This window comes from Panthera leo, chromosome A1 (genome assembly GCF_018350215.1).
Source record: "Panthera leo isolate Ple1 chromosome A1, P.leo_Ple1_pat1.1, whole genome shotgun sequence".
Taxonomy (NCBI): domain Eukaryota; kingdom Metazoa; phylum Chordata; class Mammalia; order Carnivora; family Felidae; genus Panthera; species Panthera leo.
The window spans coordinates 81532392-81554061 of NC_056679.1; the positions used below are offsets into that span (position 1 = coordinate 81532392).

The following is a 21670-nucleotide window of genomic DNA, read 5'->3' on the forward strand; positions in this document are numbered from 1 at the left end:
TACACGGGAAACATCATCCATTCATCCTGGGGACTATCCTTCCAGATCTTTCTGTGTACGTAGCTTTGACCATAAAATGTGAGGCTGTCACCCTCCATACAGCGTTTGCCACTGGCCCACCTATGAGCACACCTCTGGAGCGCCCTCCTGCCACCCTGGAGCGCCCGTCCTCACCCTGTTGAGGCCCTGCTTGTCCTGGAGCCACAATTTCTCTCACACTCACAGCACCCCGGAGATGGGCCTTCCTCCACCGAGGCTGTTTTCCAAAACCAAGAGCATGTGGGCGGGTTTTGGAGGCTGTGGTTCCCCAAACCCTACAGAACCAGGCATCCTCTTCCTGCCAAGGTCCCAGTCAACAACGGTCCTCAACGAGGGTCCCAGGGAAGCCTTGCCTGAGAGCCACCAGCTTCCTCAGTCCTGCCGCATCAGTGGGACCGGGAAAGGACCCAGTGAATGACATTTTTATCAGGTCCCTCAGGTGATCGTGGGGCCCGCTCGGCCTAAAGCCACACAGGCCATGGAGGAGGGAGAAACAAGCCATCTGGTGGGGGAGGGAGATGACACAGAAGTGGGGCCCCCCTAAACACGGCAAGGCGGGTAAGGGCCCTGCCCCCCACCAGACACATCCGCAGGTGGAGGGGGCAGACTGGTTGCCCCAAGCCTGGAACGCCAACGGTGCTCCACACGGGTGCATTTGGCGCCGGACTTGCTGGGCTGAGGGATCAAGCCGTATTTAGTGTAGAGTGAACCCAGGCCACCTGGTTTTGTCCAAGTGTCCTGGGACATGCCCGTTCCTTAAACGGCATCCTTGGACAGAGATGGTCCGGCCAAAGAGACTGCCCCTGGAGCCGGACGTGCTCACCATCTGGGCCTTTGCACAAGAGGTTCACTGGCAGCCCAGCCGGCCGCCAGCCGGGGTCTCAGCAAGCGGACGGCTGTGCACCTAAGGAGACCCACCAGTGGGCGAGTGCGGCCCGCCTCCTACTCCCGGCCAAGCCACCTCCCACCCTGTGCCATGGCTCCTTGTCTTCGAAACAGGGGCCTCGGTGCTGGTGACCAGGATGGTCTGGAGCACATAAGATGAGGGCCCTGGGAGGGCCCCGCTGTGTCATGGGCAGTAAAGCCGGTGTGCAAGCCTCTGGCGTCCTCCCCACAGCTCGGGCTGCAGGTGCTGAGGGGAGTTTCCTGTGTGCAGAATCCAGGAGCTGCCAGGAGCCCCGCGCCCGGAGCACAGGAGCTGGCTGGCCCCATTTCCTGGAGAGGAAAGAGGAGGATGGGCTGGCACACTCGGGCTTCTCTGGCTGTCAGGGGGAGACACCACCCCTGCCCGGTAGAGCTGCCATGGCATGGGCACCCAGTGACATCGGGACAGCCCCTAAGGGCTAACACGGCCTATGCACCCACAGGCTCCCACGTTACCCCCAGCACCGGGTGCCAGAGATGGGAGGGGCTCACCCAGGACCTGGTCTCCCCCACATGCTGAACACACCCAGAGACAACACCACACACAAAGAGGCCGGCGAGACAGGCCCAGGGCACCCCCTGTCCCCAAGGGCCAGGCTCTGCATGTCACACCGGCCACCCTGTGGATGACCAGCCAGAGCAGAAGACTTTTGGGACATCACTGCCGCATTCTGTGAGGGGTTAAGCACCCACCGTGTGCCACACACCCCTGCAGCAAAAAGCAGACAGCCTGAGGCTTCTGTCCCAGTGAGCAAGGGTGTCGGAGGTCACTCACCACATGCAGAATGTCAGGTGTGGTGGGCGCTGTGGTATATGGGGCAGTGTCTCCATCCCTGTCTCTGTCTCCTGCTGTCTCTCTGTCCCTGTCTCTGTCTCTCCCTGTCTCTGTGACACCCCCCCACACCCCCGAGGGCCCTGGCACGTGGCCTGCGCCCACCGCGTGGCTGGACTGCCACGGGCTGAGCCTCCTTGGGCTGGGGGGATGCGGCAGGTGTATCTCCCACGTCTCACGTGCAGTGCACTGGCCAGGAGCCCCCATACTCCTCACCCCCTCTCCCGGGTGGCCGGACGGGCTTGAGAGAGAGAGAGACTCACTGTAAGGCCCCCGATCTGGGGGCTCACTTCCCTGCCCCTGCCCACCCCCAGTGGGGTGTGCGAGGCAAAGCCCCTTCTGGGAAACCCCCAGCCCGCGGGCATCTCCAGGACTGAGAGGGCCAGCCCGCTGCTCCCTGGGCACGGGCCCCCCAACCTCTAGCCAGATATCCTGGGCTGGCACGGGCTGCACCGGGCAGGGCAGACCCCCCCAGAAGTGTGGGCAGGAGCCCTCAGCCCAGAGGGGCCACAGGACACCCCTGCCTCCTGGGGCCCCTGGATTTCAGCAGGGTGGTGCCAGCCTTTCACAATGGCAAAGCCAGTGCACCAGGACCCCCTATGATGGTGGCACTGGGTGGCACCTCCTGATGCCACCTGGAGACAGAGGCCATTGGCAGAAGTTCTGCTGCTATGGCCGACAGCCCTGGGTCCAAATCCCATATGCGCCCCAGACAGCCCTGGGCTGACACCTACTGTAGACCTAAGAGTCTGTCCTGGAGAAAAGATGGGACTGAACACTCAGCTCTTAGCATGGCTGGAAGGACAGAATGACCACAGACACAACGTGGCTGGAAAGACAAAATGACCGCAGCCACAACGTGGCTGGAAGGACAGAATGACTACAGACGCAACATCTGCAAACTATAAAATGACACCTTTGTTCTCCTAAGAACTCCCTGTGCCCATGGCTGGCCCCTCAGACCGAGTGCCCAATGATGCCAGGGCCACCCCAGCCGCCCCGGGGCTGCATCTGCAGGGTGGCCCTGCCCCCGCGAGGTCACTGGCCCCCGGCCCCTCAGCGGCCCAGGCTCCAATCAGGAGGCGGTGATAAAAGAAGGTCGACCAGCCGCCCGGGGCCAGGGTGCGTGAACCTTGCCCTGGAGGCCTGTCACGGAGGGACAGACACGCCGTTCTTGGCCACACCATGGCGGGCCCACGGTGCCTTGTCCTGCTCAGCGCCTCGCTGACCTGCCTCCTGCTCCTGGGGGACAGTGGTAAGTGCCCTCGCCCTACAGACTACAGAGGTGACCCCCAGGGAAGAGGGGGGACAGTGGGAACCAGGGTGCTGCCCTCACACCTCCACAGGGTGGAGAGTGGGTGCCCATCTCCTGGCGTGATATGGCTGGGCCTGGTGGCCTCCTTCCCTGTGGGTGGGGAGCCAGATGGCAGGCCGGGTCACACACAGAAGCCGTGAACAGGGAAAGAGGGAGAGACCAAGAGAGATGGAGAGAAGTGCCCCTCCACGGCCAGAGCGAGCCCAGTGGTGGGGGCGGGGGGGGGGGGCGGTCACAGGCAGGGAGGAGCTTCCAGGGCCGAAAGAGAATGAGGTTCAAGCCGGTGCCTCCACCCTTAGGCCAGCTTGGCCAGGGGAAGGGACTGCCTGATTGAAGGCTGGACAGAGGGGGGCTTCTGCAACTTCCAGAAAGGCCAGAGGAGGCCAGAGGAGCAGGGCCTGGGGGTGGGCAGGGGCCCGGCAGCTGTTTGCGTCCTGGATGGAGGGGGGTGGACAGGGCCCGTGGGGCAGGCAGAGGGCACCTGGTGTGTGGGGGACGGGGAGGCTGTGAGAAGAGAGAAACCTAGTGTATAGCAACACCTAGTGTGTACCAACCTGAACATTGAGACACACACGTCGTAATCCTCACCTGCCGATAGTGGGCAAGTGAACTGTATCTGAATCGAGACCGCCTGGCTCCCGGGTTCCAAGTCGAGTCCTGCACGTGGGGAGCTGAGGGCTAACCATCAAGGGTGGGGGCGGAGCTCAGAATGCAGGTCGCAACCAGGAAGAGCAACTTGGAGGGCGAGGCAAGAAGGAAGGCAGAGAGCGGGTGTGGGGCTGAGGAGGAGTCGGGGGTCCTGGTCCACGGTGGAGAGAGAGAAGGTGGTGAGACACCGAGAGCGCAGCTGGAGACGTGGGCGCAGGTGGAGGAGGGTCTGGGGGTCCCGGTGCACGGTGGAGAGAGGGCAGGGCGGGCGCAGCCAGAGGAGGGGTTCCGAGATGCTCGGATCCAAGACCATTCAGCGGGCGGGTGGGGATTCATCTGAGAGCCGCAAATCAATTCAGGGGGATTCTTAAGTGAAGCAGAACAGAAATCAAGTACAAAACTTTGTAATAAGAACTGTTTCTTCAAAGCCATGTTTTCGTGTGTGGTCCTGGGCCTTGATGAAAAGCCTATTTTGGTCGTAGAGCGTGATCATAACAGCGCCACAGCTCACCCTTTCGGAGAGCTGAGAGCGGGAAGGGTGGGGGCCGGGCAGGGCACAGGAGGGTGGCCCCAGGACCTCTGGGAAGCGAGAGTCCAGGGAGGGCTTGGGGGGCCAGCGCGGAGCTGCCAGTGAGGCCCCGGGAGGCGGCAAGGGGAAGGAGCAAGCGGACTTGCACACGGAGGGAAGCCCGGGGCCTGGAACAGGCAGGGTCCCGTCCTGGGCTGGCTCGGGGCGCGAGCAAGGGGCCTTTTGCAGCGCGGGGGTGAGCGGACGCCGCAGGATGGGGAAGGGCAGGCAGGCAGCTGAGGCCCTCTCCGCTTGGTGTCCCTGCCTGTCTGCTAGTGTTCCTTCCCCCGGAGCATGCCAGCAGCGTCCTGGGGAGGGTCCGCAGGGCCAACTCGTTTTGGGAAGAGATGAAGAAAGGGAACCTGGAGAGAGAGTGTATGGAGGAGACGTGCTCGTTTGAGGAGGCCCGCGAGGTCTTCGAGGACACCACCAAGACGGTAAGGGCTGGCGCACAGGCGCCCTGTGATGGGTGCACCCCTCGGTGGAGGCTGACCTCGCCCCTGCCGGGAGCCCAGGGCATACCTGGGTACCCCGGGTGTGCGGGGCTGAGACAGGGAATACTTCTGGTGGGGAGACTGAGGGTGGGGCGGGGCCCAGTCCATTAGGAGTGTCATGAGAACTTCCAGAGGCTTTATTAAATCAACTCTAAAACATATGGTGTTCACTTTAAAAATTATTCACGACCTCACTGCACCTCCCCGGGCTGGGCGGCACACGGGGACACGGAGCCCACACAGTCTTCACCCAAATCCACGGCCACTGCTGTACTTGACATCGGGCACCCAAGAGCTACACCCGGAGTTGGTGCGTCGCCAGCAACATCCCATGAGCCAACTCCACAACTGGAAATATGGAAAAGCAAAGAAATGAGAGTAGCTGGAACCATTTCGAGAAAGAGGAATCATGCCGCCCAATTCAAGGACTCACTGCAAAGCTTCACTAACCACAGGGGCATTCGCGTGTGCTGCTGGTAAGGGGACAGGTGCTTAGATCCACGGGACACACCAGAAGGTCCATAAACAGGCCCACAGAAATATGGCCAATTGATACAAACAAAGGTTCATAAGTGAGTCAGCGAAGGAAGAAGTGTCTTTTTCCACTAATGGTTTGGGGACATCGGCACATCTCCACACACACAAGGTCCGCTTTGACCTCAGTCTCACAACTGTACAAAAGTCAACTCAAAATGGATCGAGGATCTAAAGGTAAAACATAGAACTTTAAGGAGAGAATTGTCATGTCATGAAGTTGGGCAAAAATTCTTAGACACAACATTGAAACCATAACCCATGAAGGAGAAAGTGAGTAAATTGGACTTATTCCAGGGACGCCTGGGGGGCTCAGCTGGTTAAGTGTCTGACTCTTGGTTTCAGCTCAGGTTCGAGCACAATGTTGAACTCTGTGTTGGCGGTGTGGAGCCTGCTTAGGATTCTCTCTCTCTCTCTCTCTCTCTCTCTCTCTCTCTCCCCCTCCCTCCCCTGCTCATGTTCTCTGTACCTCAAAATAAATACACAAACTTAAAAAGATTGGACCTATTCCAAATTGAAAACTTGCTCTGTGAAAGACACGGAAGACTAAAAATACAAGCTATTAACTAAAAAAATATTTACAAATCACACATCTGACAAAGGGCCTGTACTCAGATGTGTAAAGAACTCTCACAACTCAGTAGAAGAAAATAGGGGCGCCTGGGTGGCTCAGTCGGTTAAGCGTCCGACTTCAGCTCAGGTCACGATCTCACGGTCCGTGAGTTCGAGCCCCGCGTCGGGCTCTGGGCTGATGGCTCAGAGCCTGGAGCCTGCTTCCGATTCTGTGTCTCCCTCTCTCTCTGCCCCTCCCCCGTTCATGCTCTGTCTCTCTCTGTCTCAAAAATAAATAAACGTTAAAAAAAAAATTAAAAAAAAAAAAAAAGAAAATAAATAAGTGATAACTATAATGGGCGGAAGCGAGAACAGACCTTCCCGAGAGCACGTGAAGTGCAAATGTGCACAGGAGCCACCCGACATCCTCAGCTGGCACAGAAGTGCAGACTCCAGCCATGAGGAGACACCACTGTATACGTGCAGAACTGGAACCAGGGACACGACCAGCGTGGTGCAGGTGCGGGTAGCCTGGGCCCCACCCCTGAGTGCTTACCCTGGAGAAATTACCACTCCTTTCACACGAAAACCTGGATTGCCCCAAACTCTCGCCCTTGTCCCCGCTTGGTGCAGGGACCCACAAGCCACGGCATGGTGGAATTCTACTCCACAACATAAACAAACGACTGATGCACATGGTGACTTCAACGAGGGTCAGAGGCATCATCTGGATGAAGCTAGTCTCACGAGGGCGTCGGTGCATCTGTATGACCCTCTCGGAGGTCACGGCTGTGGTGGCGCCAGGGGTGCAGCCATCGGGGGCTGTGAATGTAGGGGGCAGTGGAGGTGCGTATCCAAATCTGTGTGTCGGATTTCACAGAACTGCACACCGAAGTAGTTTTGCTGTGTGATCATGTCTTCAGCGAACTGTAAAGAGACAGCATATCCATGTCCTGGGGCTTCTGTAACTAAGCACAAGCTGGGGGCCTGGCAACAACGGGACTCACTCTCCCACAGTCCTGGCAGCCGCAAGTCCCAGTCAAAGAAGGTGTCAACACAGATGTACAAAACTTCTAGAATACAGAGCCCAGGAGAGGGCCGCTGCTGGGATGCATGGTCTTCCGGAAGCAGAGAGCTCCAGGGAAGGAGCAGGAAACAGGGTCATACGTGTTTCTTGCTACATCAAGAAGTACAAGCCATCATGATGAAGAGCATTCCAGAAAATTCCAAACCTTGTCTTACGCTTTCAGTATGTGCCAGGTGGCAGTAGGGAGATTTTTACTCTCTAGTCTGAAATGTAGGTTAGTTGCTAATAAAGGGATGTACAGTGTGTGCTGGGGGTGGAAACACAGCCCCTGCTCAGAGGTTCTGCCCAGTCATGCTGACCTTGGAACACGGTACAGTGCAGCTTCCCTGGGCACCCGGAAGCACGCCCGCCGACACGAAAGTGGAAAGCTTCCTTTATCAGTGGTCTCAGGGGGATGTGCTCCGTGCCCTCTCCCGGCTTCTGGGCATTGCCAGCCTTGCAGGCCCATCACTCAGGTCTCTGCTCTGCTTCCACGCGTGGCTCTTGAGCACTTTCCGTCTCTCCTGATGGCACTGCCACTGGTTCCAGGTCCACCCTAAGCCCGTGTGGTCTCTTCGTGATGCATACCTTGGTTACATCTGCAAAGACCCTATTTCCAGTTAAAGCCACGTTCTGAGGTTGCACCTGAATTGGCAGTGGGGGCGGGGGGCAGGGGGTACCCTGTTCAAACTACTGAACACAGCAAACAAGTTCTAAGACTGAACATTTTCTAGTGTAATATAGGGTCTTGGTGTCCTATTTTAACTAATTACCAATTAACCATTTTTTCAGTTTAACATGGTTAACCACCAAGCATCTGATCCCTTATTGAATCTTTGGTATTTAACTTAAAACCATTCATTGGTCAGCTTGGGGGTAGCAAAGAGAGCAGACCATTCTTGGTACAATCCATTTCTCGGTGGTTAGATTAAAAATAAATGCTCGATATTCAACAGAGATGGTGCATCTGAGACAATCGAAGCCGCATCTGTACAGACGCAGATCTGAACATTTCCCTGTCAGACTCCATAGTGTTAGAGCAATTCGGACCAGGAAAGGCCCCGTTTGGGACAGCATCTACTGAGGTTGAGTGACGAGGTTATGGTTGTCCTCAGTGTGAAATGTCTGTGTTTTCCCTAATGTATTCTAAAATCTTTTTTCCCTTTTAGACTGAATTCTGGAATAAATACAAAGGTGAGATGGTTTCTATTTTAATACTGACTGGGGCTCATTCGGACACTGAAATGGGGGAGAAGGCATTTCAATTTTGACAATTCTTCCTGAATTTCCCTTCTGCTCCTGCTTATAGCTTCCTCACCTAAGACTCTCCCTCTCCGTGTGTTTCCCCAGTAGTTACTGTGGGATTATTTGGGGGGTAAATGTCATGGTTCCGGTTTTGTTACTTGAACGTGGATTTCATCAGCTCGCCTTACTGGAGCATCAACCTGTCTCATCATTTTTTAAATCCAAGGTATTAGGTAGAAACAAAGATCAGGTCTTCTAATAAGACGGAACGTCCACAGCTTGTGAAATGGTATCAATCATGACTCGTGTTTCATTCTGCTAACATTCTTTAAATTTCCCCAAATGGCAGTTGGGCCTGCCTCTAGATCAGATTGTCCAAACGCACCGAGGAGTGTGAGGCCCCTGTCAGTGCTGGCCAGCAGCCTCCACACTCCTGCTCTACCTCCAGACCATTTGGGAAGAGGCGCCCGGACACCTGTCTTGTCGCTGTCCAGCCTAGAAACAGGTGCCGGGCGGCCGCCCATCCTCCCTTCTTCCAGCTGGTCCCACCTGGCCACCAGCCCAGAGCTCCTCACTGTTGAAAACAGGCAGTCAAACATTTTAGCAGAAAGAGAAAAGCTTATCAATAACCCAGTTAGATAAGAGCATCACGTACACAGAGCGCAAAGGCTGGGGGTAAAATGAAGTCCAGCCGGGAGAAATGTTTACAGGGAGACAGGAAGAGCCTCAAGCTTGTTCAAGCGACCTGAACTATGTGTGCCAAGATCAACATAGCAAAGCCATTTCCTTGATGACGGCAGCTGCCTGCAAGCTTCAGGTCCCCAAACCCTGTCTTTGCAGATGGAGACCAGTGTGAAAGCAACCCTTGCCAGAACCAGGGCAAATGCATGGACAGCCTCGGGGGATACACGTGCACCTGCTTGGAAGGATACGAAGGCAAAAACTGTGAATTGTGTGAGTTCCTTTTCTTGGTGTACCTTCGGGTCAGGGTCGCCTGAAGGGTCAGGAACGAGGGAAGAAGCTGAAACCCCTAAGGAAAACATCTCGGGTTCCTTCCGAGGTAGAGTCTGTGTTCCCTTGTGCTGTGCCATTGTAGGAACAGCAAAAACAAAGTGAAAGTGTGTCCTACAATCCACTGGGTTTTAGATACAATGAGAGACACACAGCCTTCTGTGTTCCTCTGAGGGGGCTGCAGCCACAGAGCGTGTGGCCAGGAACACGGAGACCTGGGGTGGTGCTACCCATCTTCTTAAATTCCTTGTGGCCCCGGCAGCGGCTCTGAATCGGCCACTTGGGTTTGTCAGTGCAGATGTCAATTCCGAATGTCCGCAATTGTCCAATTATACAAATCTGATACATTTAGTGAATTCTACAGGGAAAAGTCACTAAGAGTTTTCCTAACATGGTGAGTATGGCCATTAATTTTTTAAAATAAAAATTAGATTCAGATTAGGCCAGTTTTCATTAAGAAGAAAGATACACATTTCTTTCAGATTACTTAATTCGTAACCTTTAGGAAGTGCTCAGAGCTGGGATCACTGTGGGACCGTCCCCGACGGGGATCTCGGTCCCGCGTCATCCCTCCCGCAGCCCAGAGCATCCTCTCCTGCTCCCCATCTGGCTGAACCAGAGCCGTTGGGCGTTTTCTAAAGTTTCACTAACGGTGATCCTCTCACTGTAATTATTTATTCATCAGAACCCCAGGGGCAGAATGTACGTAAATTGTCTTGGTGATGCCGCTGCTGTCAGTGTGCGGTCACATGTTGAGCGTGTGCTGGCGACAGTGGGCAATTCTGGCAGAATCGGAGCCCCTGAGCCATGGGGGATGTGCTCAACCTGGCCTGGAAGGCCCAGGAAACCAGCCACGGTCTCACTGTGTCAGGAGCTGCACATGACCTGGGAGGCGGTGTGGCCTCCACCACTTTACAAGTGAGGAAACAGAGGCCCATAGGGTTTAAAGCACTTGCCCAAATCACACGGCTGGTGACAGAAAGCACTCGGCCCGTCTCTGCTGCTGCCTCGCCGGGGCCCGGACCCCAGTCTCCCAGACCAGTTCCAGACCAGTTCCAGACCCTTTATTCCGAAGGCAACCCTCCAGCCTCAGTGGACCAGCCCGTGGCCACGCTGCTGTGCTCCGCCTGGCCCGTGGCCCCAGAGCCCTTCCTCGTGCCAGCCGGCACACACTGGTCGTGGGGCTGTGGGGGGAGGCGCGTGCCCCTCTTAGGGCTGAACACGGGTCCCGTGGCGGGGGGGAGCGGGTCTGGGCGCCCAGGGCCCGGCAGACAGCACACTGGCCCCATGTGGTGAGGGAGCCACAGGGCAGGGACAAGCCTGCACACAGAGCCCCTGGCCCCCAGCCTGCTCCAGGGGCCCGTCCCACTCGCGCGGTTCCGTGCAGTGGCCACCCCTCTGCTGCAGCGGGGAAGGGGGGCAGGCTGACAGTGGGTGGATCTGCCCTGGTGCTGCTGTCCCACCTCCCGGCTGCCTGCGGCCTCGGTGTCCCCGGCCAGTCCTGAGGGCCTACACGTGTCCCCGCAGCCATGCGGAAAGCCTGCAGCCTGGACAACGGTGACTGTGACCAGTTCTGCAGTGAGGAGCAGGGCTCCGTGGTGTGCGCCTGCGCCAGCGGCTACGTCCTCGCGGATGACGGCAAATCCTGCGTCTCCACCGGTAGGAGGCGCGTGGGCCGGAGCGGGACCGCAGGCCCTGTGAGCCGCCTGAGAAACGGGCCAGTGACGCTGCCTGACTCCCCGGGGGAGGTGAAGACGTCGAGGGACTTGGGGGTGGGGGGCGCTCTGCCCAGCGCCGGGCTCGTGGCAGACCCTGAGGAGCCACGAAATGGTCGTGATCACGGCACGTCCTGTTGCCCCGGGAGTTGGAGCATGTCCGGGGCAGCGAGGCCTGACTGTGTCTGGGCCGTGGACTTGGGGGGGGGGGGGGGAGGGTGCAGGAGCCAAAGGGGGAGCCGAGGACCCTGAGAACAATTAGACCACACGGGCCCCAAGTGACAGCCCTCAGGCTTCCTTTTCCGTGATGTTCCGTGATGTTCTGTGACAAAAGCCGGGCCCTGAGTCTGGCCTAGAGGTTCACAGAGGGCAGGGCCCAGCAAGGGGACGGGGTCCTCGCTGCTCCGGTCCAACCACTCTTCTCTGCGGAAGGGCCTGCCTGGGCTGGAGCACTGAGAGGCCACTGTGCTCTCTCTCTTAGCTTCCTCTGCTTCTCACGGTGGCCCCAAGCGCTCCTCAAAGCCGGCCCCCGCCCAACCAACAGCTGTGGCATCACCTGGGGCGGGACCTCTGTTACCAGCACGTTCCTCCCTATTCCCTCCTCCTGTGGGCCGGGCGGACAGTTCCATTGGGGGGGTGAAGGGCGGGGGGAGGGGGTCCTGCTCACTGAGGCCGGCCCGTGTTCTTTCAGGGCCTTTCCCCTGTGGGAAACACACTCCGACACGCAGGAGGAGGTCAGCCGAGACCGCCCATGGCGGTGAGGGTCCCTCTGAAGCCTCTGAAGCAGACGTGCAGGACCAGCACCCTGAAGACCTGCCTCCCACCGACAGCCCTCTGTACCTGCAGCCCTTCAACAAGACGGAGGCCAGCCCCGTGGAGGACTCAAGCAACCTGATCCGGATCGTGGGTGGGCAGAACTGCCCAGATGGCGAGTGTCCCTGGCAGGTGACTGCGGAGCGGGCCTGGCGGTGCCGGTGGGCGGTGGGGACTCCCTGCTGGCTCTGGGGCAGAGCGTGCCTGAGGTGAGAAGTGGGCCCTGTCCCTCCCCACCCAACGTCCAATCCCATGTGTGTGTCCATGAAGGACAGACAGAAAGGAGAGGAGCCCCGGAACCCAGCGCGGGCTGCAGGCTCAGGCCAGCGGGCGGAGTGGCTGCCTGATGGGGGCCAGCCCTCTGTTTGCCCCTCCGACCGGCAGGCTGACACTCTGTCCCTCGGTCTCATCTCTGATTTGGTCAGTGCTAACGAGGCGGGTAGCAATCTGGGGAGAAGTACATCCACCTGTTTGCAATCCACGCTCTCTGGTCGTTGGTTTGGACGGAGGTTTCCAGATGAACAAGTAACACAGGTCTCATGCTTGGAGTTGAGTTTCAGACAAACAATGAACAACTTTTACTGTAATGTGTCCCAAAGACAACAGGGGTTGGTGCTAGAAGCCATTGGATGCTTATCTGATTCGGCTTGACTGGGTGGCGCCTGCTGTCTCTGGCGAATCTGGGCGTGAAATGCTTAGTACCCAAAGCCAACAACAGACCCTCCAGAGCCACCACCACCCTTTACGCATTTCTTCACCTGCCCCACCTCCCAGCCCTACGTTATCAGGGGCCCAGAGGGGAGCATGCGCTCGTGTGGTCACCACGGGGTTGGTGTGTGCTGAGCGAGCACCACCGATGTGGCTCTGGCGGGAGCTCAGTGGCCCCGGGCCTGCGTGGAGCTCGGGGGGCTTTGGAAGGCCCCCCACAGACAGACAGGATGGGGGGGGGGTGCGGCGGGGACCTGGGCGGTGGGATCCTCTCCAGGGGACGCAAGAGCCCTGCTCTCCCAGTCCAGCGGCCTCGCCATCATGTGTAGGAGAGGAGTCAGGGTCCAGGTCTGGGGAAGACTGACGCCCCTTGGCCCTGCTACTTTGTGCCGGTCACCAAGGTCTTCAGGAACGCTTTCAGACTTGGAACCTTGTTGTTCCCCAACCGGCATGAGCCAGCCACGTGCTGGAACTCTCTAGATAAAAAGGAAAAAGTGCGCCATTTCCAGATTTGCAGCCCGGTTCTCTGGGGAAGAAGGGACACGAGGGCTGCAGGGCCGCCTGGGCCTGCCAGCGCTCACTCCCTGGGGCGATGCCCTCACTCTCAAATCCTGTCGGGGAGAAAGCTGCCCACAGGGGGAGCCCCGTGGATTCCAAGGGATTTGCCCTTGAGTGGTGGCATCTGTGGGCCATCGGGGGAGGGCCGTCCCAGATACCAGAAGCTTCTCCCCAAACACTGGCGCCCGCCTGGTCTGTGCGCTAATCCGTAGCCATGTAGCTGGCAAAGGTTATCAACAACGACGATCGTTTTTCTACGGGTGACACTGTAGAGTGCTGTGACAGCTCTGGAAGGGACAGGACGGCTCCCTGAAGAAGGAGTCTGGGGTCCAGGAGCAGAAAGTTGAAGCGAGCCAGAAGCCCCTCAGGCGCCAGGCACTAGCGGCGTCCCTGCAGACGTCTGTTGGGTGGACCATTTGGCTGCTCTGTGGGAAGGAGCCACCCAAAGCTGCGGTTTCCGCAGAGCAGCGGGGGGAGGACCTGGGGAGGGGCTGCGGCCCGGCCGTGAGCCCCACGGTGAGGTCTCCGAGAGCACGCTGGCACCACGCCCCACGGGACACATAAGAAAAGGAGGGGTCGCGCTGCAGGCAGGTGTGCAGGCCAGGCCGGCGCTGCCCTGGGCCTTGCGTTCCCGATGGGGAGGGGAGCCCAGAGGTCAGTCCCAACCTCGGGGGGGGACTCCTGCGTGCTCCCCACAGGCCCTGCTCATCAACGAAGAGAATGAGGGGTTTTGCGGCGGCACCATCCTGAGCGAGTACCACATCCTCACTGCAGCGCACTGTCTGCACCAGGCCAAGAGATTCAAGGTGAGGGTAGGTAAGTGCGCCACACTCGGAGACACTAGTTAACACGCCGAACCCCGTGGGGGTGCGGGTGGGGGGGGTCACAGGCGAGGGAGGGCGGAGAAGGGGAAAGCGGGGGGCAGGGGTAGGGCCGGTCCTCCCCCTTGCCGTCTGTGTCCAGGCCCAGCGCAGCGAGCCTCCCCTCAGGGCCCCTTCCTCTGGGAAGGTTTCCGGAGCCCTCCGAGCACAGAGCATCTGCTGCTCGTGTTTGCGTATGCGGGGCTGTTTTGTGACGTCCGTCCTTCTCCTCCAGACTCTAGACCAGTTCAGCAAAGATCCACCGCAAGCCACACATGCAGGCCATCCATGTGCTTTTTAATTTTCTAGTTCCATTTCCTATTAGGCAGCTTCAAAGTTTATAGATGAAATTAATTTTAGCAATATGTCTTAGTCCAGTATATCCAAAATATTATCGTTTCAACGCGTAATCAGTTCTGAACTAGAACGAGATATTCTGAGTCTGTGTTCTCATGACAAATCTGATGCTGACACTCAGCACGTCCCAGTTCCGACCGGACACCGTCCCGGTGCCAGGCAGCCGTCTGGACAGCGTGGCCAGCCGGTCAGGCACAGAGCCTTCCGCCCCCAGGTGCCCCTGCCGCGCGGCACAGGCTCAGAAAGTATCCACCCGAAGTACTGGCCACACTTTTAAAAGTGCGGCTGGCGGTCGCCCCTGGGGAGTGAAACTGAAAGTCATCTTTATTTGCCTCGTTACGATTTTATCTTTCAGAGTCTCTAGTGACCATGTTCCATTTTTTAATAAAAAAAAAAAAATAACCGCTACTCTCAAAAGCACCGTGCACGTATAAGTGCACGGCCCACCCCGAGCTGAACGCCACTATGTCCTCACCATCTCCCAGGTGAACGGGACACGGGCATCGAGGAGGGCAACGAGGTGGCGCACGAGGTGGACGTGATCATCAAGCACAACAAGTTTGTCCGGGAGACCTATGACTTCGACATCGCTGTCATCAGGCTGAGGACGCCCATCACCTTCCGCAGGAATGTGGCCCCCGCCTGTCTGCCCCAGAAGGACTGGGCCGAGTCCACACTCATGGCGCAGAAGACGGGCATCGTGAGCGGGTTCGGGAAGACTCACGAGAAGGGCCGGCCATCCGCCATCCTCAAGATGCTGGAGGTGCCCTACGTGGACAGGAACACGTGCAAGCTGTCCAGCAGCTTCACCATCACCCAGAACATGTTCTGCGCCGGCTATGACACGAACCCCGAGGATGCCTGTCAGGGGGACAGCGGGGGCCCCCACGTCACCCGGTTCAAGGACACCTACTTCGTCACTGGCATCGTCAGCTGGGGAGAAGGATGCGCGCGGAAAGGGAAGTACGGCATCTACACCAAGGTCACCAACTTCCTCAAGTGGATTGACAAGTCCATGAGGGCCAGAGCCGGGGCCCAAGGCTGAGCGGGGCGGCCTTGCGCCCCACCCCCAGCTGCTGGTGTCTCGTTTGTGCGGCCCAAGGCCGAGCGGGGGGCCCTGCGCCCCACCCCCATTAAAGTCATGCCAGCTGCTGGTGTCTCGTTTGTGTTTGCACAGGCCGGTCTCAGCGGCAGCGCCCGGACCAGGTCTCCTGTCTGCGGTGGCGCCACCTGTGTGGATTCCTTACCCTGGTGTTTTCCTCGCTCCGTGGAAGACACGTTCCTCTGGGCACCAGAGCCAGCCTTTCCCTCTCCAAGTTGGGAAGTGCCGTCAAGAGATGCTAGACGGTGGGACAGGAGTCCAGACACCCCAGGACAGCCCCCCCCCCATTGACAGCAGGCTCTTCCGGTTGTGGTCAGGACACTGGGGAGGCAGTGGCGGGGGCTCTGGGAGCAGGGGCGGGGCGGGGGTCCCAGGAAGGCTTTCTGAGAGCCTCTCACTGGCCCCAATGCTTCTGCGTGGACTGAGTGGCTCCTCCTCCCGCTGGTCCTGCGCTGGACGCGCCCGGGGGGCCATCCGCTGTCCCGCAAGTGGCTCGTGTGCTCCCAGGGGCAACGGTCCCAGGCCCCCAGATTAAACCAGTCTGTGTGGACGCGACTCCTCAGCAGCCCCGAGCGCCCTGTGTGCTGTGGGGTCTGGGGGAGGGGCCCGTCTGCTCTGCACGGCCAGCCCTTCCCGCCAGGGTCCCCAGCCTGCGGTCATGAGGAGCAAAGTGCTTTAGAAAACCCTTTTCCAAACGCCCCCCCCAGTTTGCATTTTGCGTAACTGCGATGAGCAAAGTTTCAAAGTGCCAGTACCGAGATGCCCCAAATGTCACAGGCTGGCAGCGTGCTTTGTCAACAGCAGGCAACGCGAGGTTAGGGAAATCGATGTGAGCGGACACATGGTTTCCCAGAGGCCGTCAGAGGTGCACAGAGAAGGCCCAAGGCCGCGTGGCAGGGAGGCTGTCCTCTTGCGGGTTTGCCACGCACCTGAGCGCTCTGTGCGCCCCGAGCCCTGGATGGGTTCTGAGGTCAAAGGTGGTCTGGGGCCCAGACAGGATTGCGGCCGCCCCCATCTCTCACTGGTGGCCCGGGGCGGCGATGGGGCTCACATGCGCATCAGAGGGGGAGACTGAGGCACACCAGAGAGAAGGGTGTGCCCCCGCTGCCTCCCTCTGGCGGCTCCTCCTCTCTTCCAGAAGGAGAATCCGTTCAGTGAGGCCCTGGAGGAGACGACGGGACGCTGTGGGGAGGGCGGTGAGGGCTGGGACTCATGACGGGGCACCTGCTGTCCCCTGTGCCCCGCCGCCATCACCTCCCTCCATGATGCTATCTGCCTAGGGACGGAGCTAAAGGAGCTACCTGGCGCACATGTCCCTCTCACCAGGCTGGTCGGCTGTGACCGAGCATCGAGTGCCCCTCAGGGACACGGGGTCACGGCAGGGTGGCTGGGGTGGGGCCCAGGCCCTGTGGACAGCGGGCACAAGGCCCAGGAGCCGCAAGGGACAAGGCGGATGTGGTTCTTGTTCCCAAGGGAGAGGGCAGAGGTCTCAGGACAAATGCCATGAACCCCATCTGCTCCGTACCCCCACCTGTTCCTTGAAGGGTCACTGTCGCCCCCAAACACCGAGTGGCTTCCACAGGCCCAGCCTGAGTTAGGTGGGGGGGGGGGGGGGGCTCGCTGGAGGGTGGGCGTGGCCAAGGCCAGGGCCAGGCCTGTTCAAGGGAGGCCGACGGAACTACCAGATCAGAGGGCAGGTGAGCCCGGGTTTCCGTTTAGGGGCAATTCCACTGCAGGAATCCCTGATTGAAGCAGGTCACCGAGGACACCAAACCCTGGAGTCTCCTGGAGTCTCAACTTTGCAGAGAAATGACTGTTTCATCACAGACAGGACAGGTGGCTTCCCCCAGCAACACCGTCCACAGGAGTCAGTACATGAGAGGAGCCAGTAATGGGGAGCCCGCGTGGCATGGGCTGTGAGGCCCCCGAAGCCAGGATGCTGACAGTGCACCATGTGTCCCCAGTCCTTCCCGTGCGCCTGAGATTGAAACCAAACTTGCTACTTCCCCCATCACGTGGTGCTGAGTGCGTCTCGGGTTTGAGGACACATTCGGTTCTTACAGAACGCCCCCGGGGTCCGCTGGTTGCCTGGCTCGAAGCCCCAGGCTGTGGTCCACTCTGTGCCTTTACAGAAACGCTTGCCACGCTGCCTCGGGGACCCGTCCTGCCACACTGGCCTCCGTGCTGGGCCCCAGGCAGCCCGTGGCCCTGGGGTCACTCCAAGCCCCCGAAGGCTGCTTACTGGGCTCAGGTTTCTCTCCCCATCACACACCCCCTTATGTGCTCTCCTCCAGGCTGTGACTCTTGACCAGCCCCCTGCCCTCCTGTGTGCCCCCCGTGCAAGGGACCTGAAAGGTGAGCTCCAGGTGACTGTCCCCTGCCCAGAGCTGCCCATGTGGGAGCCCCTGAGCCTTGTTACTCACGGCCGCCTGCGGGATGCCAGCTGTCCCCATTTCCTGGGACGGGACCTGCTGACCTCACTCCTGGGAGGCCCGCCCAGCTCCAGGGTCCTCGACACCTCACCTCAGCCCCCTGTGCCTTGGACACGGAAGAGAAGCAGCGCGGAGACACTGACACTGACTGTATGCGGTGAGGTGGTGTGTGTTGTAGGCTGGGGGCGTTCTCAGCAGCCCCGTGTCCTCAGGCCCGTGTCTGCAGACCTGTCCCTGGTGGCCGTGGGCTGGCAGGCCGCGTGGTGCTCAGGCCTCTGCTCCACCCGGCTCGGCCCTTCCCCAGAGGCCCAGAGGCCAGGCGGGGCTAGGCGTGATGAGCCCTCCTGCTTCTCTCACTGGTGACACACGTGGGAAGTGGTGGTGTCCCTCCGGGCCCTCCTGGAGCCACAGCCTGCCCCACAGTCGCCGCCACCCCACCAGCCCCACGCACCAGCCCCTCGCTGCCCTGCTCTCCCTCAGCACCCCCACCCTGTGCACACACAGGAGTAATGACATAAACCCAACTTTGTAACTTTTAAATGAAGATGGCACATTGAAACCATATTATTTTGGATCTATTGGGTTGGGTATGTGTATCATTAAAATTATTTTAAGGTCTCTCTTCTGATGTTTTAATTGTGCTGCCGGGACACTGTTCTGACCACTGGGGCTTCCGACGGTCCCGACGGCCCACCCCACCTCTGGTCAGAACCTTTGGAGCACACACCCCCACGTGTTGGGCTGATCAGCATGTTGTCTGTAAGAGAGACCTATGCAGGACCTCAGGCAGTTTGTGGCACCGCGTCCGATCTTACACAACCCGAAACTATCACAGGACCTGCAACAAAAGGGGATTTGTGGAATTTCATTCTGGAAGGGCTGTGGATAAGAGGAGTGGCCAGAAAACCCTCTAATAAAAGCCGAAAATGGACACTGTATGTCCCTTTTAGTAAATGCGTCACGGTGCCGGCACAATGGCAAGAAATCAAGAGGTGCGAAGGAAGAAAACGAAAGAAAGGTGAGCATACCCCAGCCGTGACCACTCACCCTCAAGTGACATGCAACCTCATGTCCCAGAATGGCACTCAGAGCTCCAGCCATCACACCTGTATCCCCAGCAGAAGGATGGAGGAAGGGACAAAGAAACAGCCACACCAGTTGTCTTTCAAGAAGTTTCCCGGGAGCTGCGGCCTGGCCATTCTGTCTGCATCCTGATGGCCAACACGTAGCCACACGGCCACGCTTGACACCAGCAGCCCAGCTACAGGTCGGGGGCTCTCGTCCTGGAGCCTTGTTTCACCACTGTCGTCCCTCCAGGGCAGATCTAAGAACCCCGAGGCTGCTCCCTGCCATCCTTTGCCTGTGTCTGAAATGCCCCCACTTCCCACGCCTCTAGCTCCTGAGAGGACTCCTACCCACCCTTCGCACCTCGGAGGGAGAGCCACTTCAGGGGGACACTCTCGCTGGCCCTGCAGCCGTGGCATTGGGCCCCCCCGGGTGTCTGACATGGTGTCTCTGCGGCCCCCTCGCTCTGCCTGGTTCGTTGTGAGGGATGGCTCGGCAGGTCCCGGCCCCGCACCACCAGCCGCGGCCAGGACCTGTCTGGTTTCTTGCTCAGCTCCCAGCACCCGGCCAGACCCCGGCATGTGGAAGTGCTTAGCAAGTACGTGCTGGGTGGGCTGAGTTGACCTTTCTAGCTCCCTGTCCCATCCCGCCTCCCCAGTCCTTCCCACGAGCCCGAGATTGGAGCCAAACTCGCCACTTCCCCCAACGGCTCGGGGGCAGACCAAACCCATGCTTATTCGCACTGGCAAGGACAGCTGGGAAGCCCCTGCTCAGGGGGGCTGCTTCTCCCAGTCCCCCGTGGCCATGCTATGGTCACCCAGGGCATGTTGAGTGGGGGCCCCACAGGCCACTGAACCCAAGGGGAACACCGTCCAGAGGCACTCAGAGAAAAATTCAGGAGCACCGGCAGGAAGGAGACAGACACGGGCCTCGGCAAGGCTGCGCCCAGGGCGGGCCCCAGACGGTTCCAGGAGCCGCTGGTTCAGGCCGCGCTCTCCGCTCTGCCCCTCAGTGGTCAGTCGCCACCCTGGTGCCTCCATCCTGAGTGGAGTAACAGCGGCGCCCCCCCAAGCAGGGCCGAGATAAGGCTGGAGGGCGGACTCCCAGCGGCCATTGGACCACCGCCTTCCTGAAGACGCAGCTCACACGAGCAGAGGCCCCAAACTGGTCTTCCCCATGGCGCGCACAGCACAGGCCCCAGGGAGCTCGAAGGGGCGGACACGATGTCCTTCCACAGGCTGATCTCTTCACCCTCCCGCGCGGAAGCCACACAACCCCTCAGCTGCGCAACCGGCCTGTCTCCGGTCTCCCCGGGGGAGCTGGAAGCCGCCGCAGGCCAACCGCCCCAGGTCCAGTGGCCGCAGTGGCCGCGGCTCTAACCGCCCAGGCACCACCGCAAGGGTGGACGTGGTCCGCCAGAGAGAGCGCTTTTTAAAGGGATTAGAAATGTTAAGTTGATTCAAATACTTTTGAGTGAAATACCAGGAGTTGAAACCTAGTTCAGACTTTTCAGCGTTAGGATTCTCAAACACATCGAGTGTATCTTCACTCCTGACATTATACCTCAACCCCAAGAGTAGACGTCCTGGGGGCCAATCTCGCCCAGGAAGGGCCCTGGCAAAACTAAAGGTGCCGTAGCAGCACACGCTGACCGGAGCAGGGAACCAGGGCAGGAGTGAACCTTAGTCTTGGCTGAGGGCCTGTGTCATCTGCAAACCCCGTAAGGTCAGGAGGCTACAGATGTAAATGCCTGGATCTGCTAAGTGGAAACCTTACCTGGAAATTATCACCAACACAGCATCAGCAGGGTGAACGCTCACGACAGCGTCCGGGTGACAACAGGGCTCGTCAGAGAGGACGCTGCTGGTAGACCTGCAGCGGAGACACCAGGGGGCCAGAAAACGGAAAGGACTGCCCTTCCCCCACACAGCTCAGTGAAAGGGCTCTAGAGGCACCCAGCTGGCTCAGTCAGTGGAGCTCTTGATCTCAGGCTTGTGAGTTCAAGCCCCACGTTGGGGGTGGAGATTAAATAAAAACTTTTATTTATTTATTTATTTTTATTTATTTATTTATAATGGTTTTTTTTTTGGAGAGAGAGAGAGACACAGAGAGACAGAGCACAAGAGGGAGAGGGTCAGAGAGAGGGAGACACAGAATCCGAAGCAGGCTCCAGGCTCCGAGCTGTCAGCATAGAGCCCAACACGGGGCTTGAACCCAGGAATCGTGAAATCATGACCTGAGCCGAAGTCAGATGCTTAACCGACTGAGCCACCCAGGCACCCCATAAATAAATAAAAACATTATGAAAAAAAGTGTTCTAGAGGCCACTCGAGCACAAGTCAAGAAGCAGGGACTTGGATTAGGGGACCCATCCCCACTTGGGCAGAAGTGAGGTCTGTTCCTCTGACACAATGCAGACCAGCCGCAGGGACAAGATCTCTGTGTCCACAACCCTGAAGTGCCCCACTATGCACACAAGCCAAGTCCAAAGAGAAGGCCACTGACACCCAAGGTGTGTCTCCTCCGTGGCCAAGCAGGACCGACCACATGCTACCAGTAACAGCTGATCCCGGATTTCTGCTGGTCGCTGTCCACTGCTGGAGGGAGAGCCTCATGGTGCTGACAAAGCCCAGAGTGAGATCCAGGCCGTGAGCACACGGCTCTACACCCGGCTGCAGGGTGGCCCCACAGAGCAGCGGAAGGTGGCTGTTCCTCACGCACTGCCGTGAGAGAAAGGGACAGCGCGTCCCCAGTGCAAGAGGATTATGGGCCTGCCAGTGACCACACTTTCCTGCTCAGGGGACTGGCTGGGGAAAGGGCAGCCTGGAGGTC

General features: G+C 58.9%; 1 protein-coding gene across 1 annotated transcript; it reads left to right on the forward strand.

The window, feature by feature from the left end:
* The first annotated feature begins 2967 nt into the window (after positions 1–2967).
* On the forward strand, positions 2968–15395 carry LOC122199638 (coagulation factor X-like). Its single transcript, XM_042904871.1, has 8 exons — positions 2968–3050; positions 4603–4763; positions 8142–8166; positions 9058–9171; positions 10756–10887; positions 11635–11888; positions 13721–13838; positions 14725–15395. The coding sequence occupies exons 1-8, from the start codon at positions 2981–2983 to the stop codon at positions 15282–15284; spliced, it is 1434 nt and encodes a 477-aa protein (XP_042760805.1). The 5' UTR covers positions 2968–2980; the 3' UTR covers positions 15285–15395.
* Positions 15396–21670: the final 6275 nt, after the last annotated feature.